The sequence below is a fragment of the Phaseolus vulgaris genome, chromosome 3 (genome assembly GCF_000499845.2).
Source record: "Phaseolus vulgaris cultivar G19833 chromosome 3, P. vulgaris v2.0, whole genome shotgun sequence".
Taxonomy (NCBI): Eukaryota; Viridiplantae; Streptophyta; class Magnoliopsida; order Fabales; family Fabaceae; genus Phaseolus; species Phaseolus vulgaris.
The window spans coordinates 46,325,262-46,333,879 of NC_023757.2; the positions used below are offsets into that span (position 1 = coordinate 46,325,262).

The following is an 8,618-nucleotide window of genomic DNA, read 5'->3' on the forward strand; positions in this document are numbered from 1 at the left end:
TCGCCACCCATATCCTAAACAATCTTAACACGGTATTTTCTTTCCTAATAATAACATATCTTGATTAAAATTCATATTCTGAATCTCACAATATCCAACATCAAACAATCAAATCATATCGAAGTTTAGAATTTCCAAAACACACAACAATTAATTTATTAATCATATAAATGTCTACTTAAAGAGATTTTCAATTAAATATACATTAAATAAAAGTTTACATAATTTATAAGTAAAAATATACATAAATAAATAAACCAACATTTTAAAAGCAAATATAAACTTTCAGTTTTTTTTTGTTTTTGTTTTTGTTTTTTGAGAGTCTAGCTTGAGCAAGATTCAATTAAAAGCACCCAAAATTTCTATTGAAAACTTATAGATAGATGATGGTTCTTTTGAAATAAAACCTGAATAGCTAGATTTTCTATTTATATGTTCTTTTCATTTCATTAATAAAATATTCAAGTGTCATTTTAAATATATCATTTATACTCTAAGACAATTTCTGAGATAATTTCTAGATCCTTACAATATTTTGTAAAAATTACAAGGATATGTAAATCTTATATTTCCTTAAGAGTTGATAGATTTTATATTCACAATGTTGTGTTGCAGATTCTTTATTATGGTTCACAATACTTTCAAAATTAACTAAAAGAAGTCATTTTCATGTTTAATAAATTTAAGTTATGAAAGAGTGTTAATACTTTTCCACTCAGACAAAACCTAAAAAAAAATGAACAAGTAACAATGTCATTGCACATTAAACACTAAGTCTATTGAATAAAATATAAAAACATAAGGAGTATTCATGCTTTTACAACAAATGACAAAAAAAAAGAATTTTTTTTATTATTTTGCATTTATGCATTCTGGCATAAGTATTAAATAATTTCTAAGATCTACTTCTTATAAGTCTAACAAAATAATTGCATTCACATCTACTTCACCTTGAATTGTTACTACTTTTTTTTGGAATTACTACTCACTATCAATATCCAATAAATATAAGCAAAGCAAACATGCCCCTATTAATGAGTTTTGTGAAAACATATGCGATATTCTTCTTGTGTGATTTTCTTCACTTTAATCCTCTCGTTTATGTAAAGGAAGTGGCATCTTACCCCTTTAAACATGATCCTTAACCAAACATATTACATGCAAACTATGGCACAAGACTTGTCTTCACCTAAGCATACCCCAAACAACCCATAAGACCTTTCAATCATATCTTCTCTTTATCCGCATCTGTCAGGGCCAAATACTCCACCCTTGGAGTCAACAAATTAGTTTTTCAACTAAATAGATAGATACGTGCAAATTGTGAATATTTATTTCTCCTATTTAATGTTTATTCGTACCTTAAATAAATAAAAAAAAGACAAATTACCATGTTTAAAAATCATATTATAAAATTTTAGACGAATAGTAAAATGACTTGTATTCTTATATATTTCAAAAACACATGTGACGTTAATCTTAACATATTTTAGCGACATGTTAAATAATTTTAAAGTAGTATAACTTTATAAATATAATATATGCGGCAATATTTTTCAAACCAACAATAGACTTTGCAATATAATTATCTATTAATTTTATTTAATAGATAAGAAAATGTTTACGTATTTTACTTAATAATTATAGAAATACAAATTGATGAAATTTAAAGGAAAAAAACATTATTAAACTAGGAAAGTTTTATATTTGAACTAGATCCCTGCACGTGTATGCGTAATAAAACATAATTACTGAAAAACATAAAGTTAATTCAAAATCACATACAAATTAATCGGGGCTGGCTGATTACTTGGCTCAATTATTGAGATGAATAGTAGCATCACATGATTCATATTCCACGTTCCCAGCAACAGGTTGGCACGTATATGATAATAGATCTTCTTGTGTCTCCCCTATGATTAAATAAATACATTTCACATCAATATTCAATTTTAAAAGATATGATTAAAAATTGCCAGCGTTCTCATCCACCAACACCATAACAAATTGGGAAAATTCAATTTATGAGATAAAATTATACAATTTGTCTCATAAGAAAAGGCCAATATGAAAATAGTAATCAATAATTGATGTGATGAAAAAGATTAATAAGGCATAAACAAATTATAAGGCCGCTGATAGATTGTCCGCACGTGCTTCAATTTTTTTTCCTTTGTTTATAGCCAGTTGAAGAATTGAGAAGGTGAGGACCAGTAGGCTATAAAGATTGAACAAAGTTAACTCAAATTTCGCATTGAGTAGAAGGGGAAAAGCTTTGAATAGGGAAAGGACAGTTCAGTGTGAGTGTTGTGCTATTTTTGTTTCCAAGACCCAATCATGATGGAGGAATCAAATAAACCAATGGATGAAGCTTCAGCACCCAGCTGGTTATCTGATTTGGTAAGATAATTGATTTAGATTTTCCAATCATGAAAAATGCACAAATGGATGGTTACAAATTCTTTAACACACTTTGTGTTGCTTTCTTTTGTTTTTGTTTTTGTTTTTGGTGACAGGACATGGATGATTACAATTTGTTTCCAGATGAGTGTGCCATGAACTTGAACTTGTTTGATGACCAAGAGTTTCTACCACAAGACATTGTGAATGCCCTTGAAAAACAGACACAGACCCTGCAGCAATCTCTGTCTTCGGAGTGCCCTTCCAAAACTGTGAGCAACTCCTCCACCGATGATGCCAGTTTTGACTTTGAGAGACCAGCCAAGTTACTGAAAACGACAAGCAGTAGTTGCTGTAACTCTGACTCATCCACCATCACCAATAACCTCTCACCGAAACTTTCCCCATCCACATCCTTCTCCTCCTTTCAGTCTCAGATTCTCTCTTTTGACAACTCCAACTCCTCCCCTCCCAACAACACCACCCAGTTTTACGGCTTTGACTTAAACCCAACTCAGAACGAAATGGTGTCAGTGTCAGTGCCCCAACCGACAAAATCACGGTTACCTAATCAAACCCCAAAATGGTCCTCAAAAAATCAGAACTTTGAAACAAAACCCTCATCACATGCTAAGAGATCTCCAGCTCACGCTCAGGATCACATCATGGCCGAGAGAAAACGAAGAGAGAAGCTCAGCCAGAGCTTCATTGCTCTTGCAGCTCTTGTTCCTGGCCTAAAAAAGGTAAATGACTAAATATCACACCGTTATGCTAGCCCTAATCTATTATGATTCATTTTCGTAAATGTTTAGGAAAATGGTAGATTAGGAATCAATAGTAGAAAATCATAATTAGAAATTGTAACAATACACTAGATTATCTGTTTGATCATAGAATTGATTCTAAAATTTACTTAGTTTTAAGCAATTTTAAGTAGCTTTTACAATGGATTACAAATTCTAGACTAAAAATCCAGCTTTATCCTGACACACTTGCCTAAAAGATAAATAACTCATCAAAGCACTGGCTTGGTTACTATACTAACTAAACGTACGTGTCGAAAATATCTTGATCCACCCAGATGGATAAGGCTTCTGTGTTAGGGGACGCTATCAAATATGTCAAAGATCTTAAAGAGCGTTTGGCAGTGCTTGAAGAGCAGAGCAAGAAAACAAGGGGAGAATCGGTGGTGGTCCTGAACAAGCCAGACCTCTCAGGCGATGATGACTCTTCTTCATGTGATGAGAGCATTGATGCTGATAGTGTCAGTGACTCACTGTTTGAACTGGAATCAAGAGTGTCAGGGAAGGAGATGCTGCTTCGGATCCACTGCCGGAAGCAAAAGGGTCTTCTCGTCAAATTACTGGCGGAGATTCAAAGAAATAACCTCTTCGTTATTAATAGCAGTATCTTACCATTCGGTGATTCTATCATTGACATTACCGTAGTTGCTCAGGTAGAAGGACAATCCTTACCTTAATAATAATACTATACATTATTTTTATTATTAGCTCTTGTCATTTTGTGGCCCCCTTAATTGCTTGAGTAATGCCGGTAAATATGATAAGATTATAGTGTATTCTTTTTCTCTTTTCAATGTTGAATCTGTGCCAACTTGAAGTACAATTAGTTTGATTGTAGTTGAATGGTGATGGTTTTGCAGATGGGAGAAAATTACAATTTGACCACGAAGGGACTTGTGAAGAACCTACGCGTGGCGGCACATAAGATTATGTCGTAACATAAACGTGGCTCGAGTATGTGGATGATATATGACAAGGATTGAAACTCTGAATCACAATTAGTGCACCAACCATGAAATAAATAATCCTGAAATGGAAGACTTTCTGTTCAAGTGTGATATCTACTCCACCTAGCTTGCAGTGTTCCTGTGTTCCCCGAAATGCAGTTTGATCGATCCATTTTTCGAGTTGTGCTTTTTGGTTTCTCAGGCCTTCAGTGTGTGCCTGCTTGACAAGAAAAGAAAAAAGAGTAAATTGAATAATTTTGTGGAGATATGAGGAATGAATTCAATCTGACACGGCTTTGAGCTTAATTAGAGATAAGAAGTTGGATTAGTGATGACTTATGACATTGACAGCTTTTGAGTTTAATGTACAATTTGTTCTTTTTAATCTTTAATCATGCTTGAAAGATGCAAAACTCTCACTTTTTTTTTTAAGCCTTTGTTTGTTTCAATAGAAGTTGAGTAGAGGAACCAACACTTATGCCTGCTATATGTTTATACAATGGACAATGATATCAATAATCGTGAAAATTTTACATTCCTCTCTTCCAACCATTTTTATTAATTTGGTTTATATATTAATTAAATAACTCAATTCAGTATTTTATCATGCTTGATGATACGAATATACTCCTGATAATCCCAACCGGTAACGACAGATGTTGTGAAGGAGAAAAAGAATAAAAAAAAAATCAAATTTATATCAATAAAGATGGATTTTGTTATAACTGATAAAAAAAAGTATTATTATAATGTTAATAATCAACCGCCACTTGTCAGTGTTGGTTGGAGTAAAACTTTTCTTGAATTCTTAAATAAAATTCCATTGTTCGAATCTCATGAATATGAAAAAAATCCAATTAGAAAGAGAAATTTCATAATAGTATTATGATAATAAAAAAATGTAAAACATATTAATAATGATATAAATAGAAAGGTTACTTATTTTGTCCTAGACACATTACTGTTAACGAAACAAACATTCATTTTATACAATTTCTCTACCGTATTTGATATTATTAAACCAAGGCAAATAATAAAAAATAGCAAATAGCATTATGGTTTATTCTCTTCCAGCAGGTTATAAATTATTAGCAGCTCTCACAAAAGAAATAAAGAAATTGTAAGATGAATGTAAAGATAACGTGTGAGTGTCAGTAGAATTTTATTTTTATTTTGCAGTTATCGATAGGGTGATCATAGTTGCCCGTAGTGATAAGTTACATCCTCCCCACCATGTTGTACTGATACCCTTATAATTTAAACTTTGGAATTCACGCTTCTCATCTCTCTCTGGAACTCAGTAGCATTGTTCCCACTCAACATATCACGAATTTCAATACCAAAACGATTCAATATTCCAGATTTCATATCCTGGTTGGTTCCTTTCTAGCCAGTTTTCTACGGAATACTAGCAGTTTTTCTAATCATCAACGTAAATATTTGGCCATGGTGCCCAATTCAAGGCATTTGCAATCGGAGTTAGGTGACGGGGGTACTTCAATAAATATGGTTTGGTATGACTTTCTTCATTGCCCTAAATTTGTTTTTTCTACTAATACAGATATTTTATGAGGTTGTAAAAGTTATATCAACCTAATACTATTTTGTTATAAAAAATAAAATCCTCATTATTTTTAATTAAATTTGTTATTTTGACGATTTTATTTTTATATAATGAGAATCGTATCAGTTTACCTCGAGTTCTTCTTCGTAATAGATAGAATCGTGTCAAATGTATCAAATTAAATAGTGTAGTAATATTTTGAAAAGTAACTCCAATATTTTAGTAAGAAGGGACAAAGCATGTGGGTAAAAAAACCCACCAAATTTCAGTCTGTAAATTTAATCATCTACTAAACAGGAAAAACTTTGACTATTTCGTCCAAATCCAACAGTGAGAAGAGACTTTAATCTTTGTCTGAACAACAAATACTTTGTCGACTTCTGGCTTCAACTTTCAATGTCGTTTGAGTTTCTTGTATATCATATAATCATCATATAAATCGAAAGGTCAGGATCTCACCCCGCTTGATTTTATTGTCTTAGATCCCATTATAATCTCGCCAAATCTTTGTGAATCTTAAACGGGATGGTAAATCACGTGGCCTCACGTGACATTTTTTATAGACCATAAAGAAAAATAACTCATGTTTCAACCGTTGGAATCTTGGGCACATTAAGTTTTCATATGTTGAAAAATGTTCGTTTGGAGCTAAGAAAATGTTGGAACATTTAAACAATTCGACCACTTTTCCTTTATTGTAATGTGAGAACAGTATTAAAAATGCACATATATGCTTTCAATCCATAAATTTTTTTATGGCAGTCTTCTTTGTTGTTAGATGGTCCTAACGTAATTGAGTTTTTCTTCATTTTTTTCTGGAGGAGGTCAAACCGTACTATTATGTCAAAACTATGGGATCGACAATGGATTTCTTACAATTTTAAAACGATGCTTGTAATGATCAAGAAAGACTTTAATTAAATTACATCAAATTTCATATCAAAGTTAATCTCTAATGTTTATAGAGTATATTGGAATAACATACACTAAAAAAACTTACACTAACGGTTTGTCGTTCGACTAGTTATTGTTGATGAAAGAAAATAATTTAATATAAGATAAATTATGAATATAAAATATTGTAAAATTGCATAGAGTTATATAGTAGTATAACGATATGGAATCAGTCTGATGCACTGATGGTATATCTAAAAAGATTGTCTATGAACATTTTTTATGAGCGATTTGAGAAAACAAATCCTTGCTTAAATATTATGTTGAGTTTGAAACGTAATCACGAAAACTGATGCATCGAAATTATGAAAATTAGAAAAAAAAAAATATAAGAAAAATGAGGTATTGATGGGAAAACGCGTTATTTAGACCAGAATTGAACAAAGGAGGCATAACAATTTTAATAAAACACTACTTGTATTGTACCATCCTCTTTTCCTGCGATGTGAGATGCAGGCCACATAACATTTCACACCCTTTAACTTATAATGTAATGTTGTGTTAAGATGTTAATATTATTTTATATTTAAAGAATTTATTTTAGTTACAAATAATGAGAATAACTCACAGGTTACGCGCGCACACCACACAATTCTTTCTATTAAATTTTGTTGATTAATCTTTGTCCAAATTCATCTTATTAAGCATGCATTTCTATTACATGTACGATTTCAACTAAAATTAATATCTTCAAAATCATTTTATTAAATATTCTTGAACTAATGATAAATTTCCCCTTTGAATATTTAATCTAATTACATATCTATTACTATTTTTTTTATATAAGACTTTATATGCAAAACAACACATTAAAAAATAAAATAAAAAACATTAAAAACATAAGACTCAATAGAATTAAAACTAACTATCCAATATGTGAAGACTAAATGGACACCATTTGAATATGTTACGTATATATTATGCTCATTTTAAGTAAGTTACGTATTATGCTCATTTTAGTTTTCTTATTTTAATGTATATTTTTGTGTCATTATAATGTCGCTATAAGTTATCATAACTATTTTTTATATTAATTAAATTAAAAGTATAATTAGAAAAAAAATCTTAAAATTTTAAAATGATAAATAAAAAACGTAATTTTGTTAAAAAATCTAACAAGTAAAAAAACATAATTAATAAATAATAATTTACAATAAATATGTAAGAAAAAAAATGAAAGAATTGGTAGTTAGAGTGAGAAATGGATTTGTATGGGAGTGAATATCAATAAAATACTTATTCTTTTCTATTTATATTTGAACTTATTTGGAAAAACATTAAGTGTAAACAATTTAAGTTTTAATAATATTTTAGTGAATACTGGGTAAAGTTTGGTGGGTAGTGGTTTATTTACTACCACCCAACCACCACCTACCAAAAAAGATGGTAGATAAAATAAATAGTCGACAAGACAATATAGTTAGTGACTAAATTTAAAAGCAGTAGTCGATAGTGTCGATACTAATTAATAACATCTCATCTATCATTTTACTTGTTTTTTAGCAGCACTTCATTAGCCACTAATATGTACAATCGCTAGTTTAGTCTTTTAATGTCATAAAATTAATTATGACACCATCTAATTCAATTTCTAAATGATCATAACCACCAAATTGTTAATGACAATTTTACTTTTTTATTTTATTCAATTTTCAAAAACTGATTTAGAAATAAAGATTCACAATTTTAAGCACAGATAAGTGCACAACCGAATCATGCAATCCGTGAACATGGTGGATTTGTCTCCTTAAGCTCTTTTTTTGTTTTTTGTTTTCACTCAGAATATTCCACTCATGTAAAAGAACTATTTTCTAAAATGTTGCAACAAAACACATGACTACCATTTCCAAGCTTAAGCAAATAGTGTAATATAAATTCATAAGTATCAATAATAAAATAGGGGTCTACAGATAAATTTCAAATGAAGGCATGTTATAAAAATAAACTGAA

At 30.3% G+C, this 8,618-nt stretch overlaps 1 protein-coding gene across 1 annotated transcript; it reads left to right on the plus strand.

Annotated features, from left to right (window-relative positions):
• The first annotated feature begins 2,134 nt into the window (after positions 1 to 2,134).
• Positions 2,135 to 4,685, plus strand: LOC137808185 (transcription factor bHLH18-like). The gene is made up of 4 exons (XM_068609168.1): positions 2,135 to 2,400; positions 2,517 to 3,143; positions 3,482 to 3,856; positions 4,064 to 4,685. The coding sequence occupies exons 1-4, from the start codon at positions 2,338 to 2,340 to the stop codon at positions 4,139 to 4,141; spliced, it is 1,143 nt and encodes a 380-aa protein (XP_068465269.1). The 5' UTR covers positions 2,135 to 2,337; the 3' UTR covers positions 4,142 to 4,685.
• Positions 4,686 to 8,618: the final 3,933 nt, after the last annotated feature.

Bases quoted from the DNA above. Each gene is read 5' to 3' on its own strand.
- LOC137808185 (XM_068609168.1), top strand. From the start codon at position 2,338: ATGATGGAGGAATCAAATAAACCAATGGATGAAGCTTCAGCACCCAGC. The intron at 2,401-2,516 runs GTAAGATAATTG...TTTTGGTGACAG, and splicing joins CCAGCTGGTTATCTGATTTG to GACATGGATGATTACAATTT. The intron at 3,144-3,481 runs GTAAATGACTAA...TGATCCACCCAG, and splicing joins TTGTTCCTGGCCTAAAAAAG to ATGGATAAGGCTTCTGTGTT.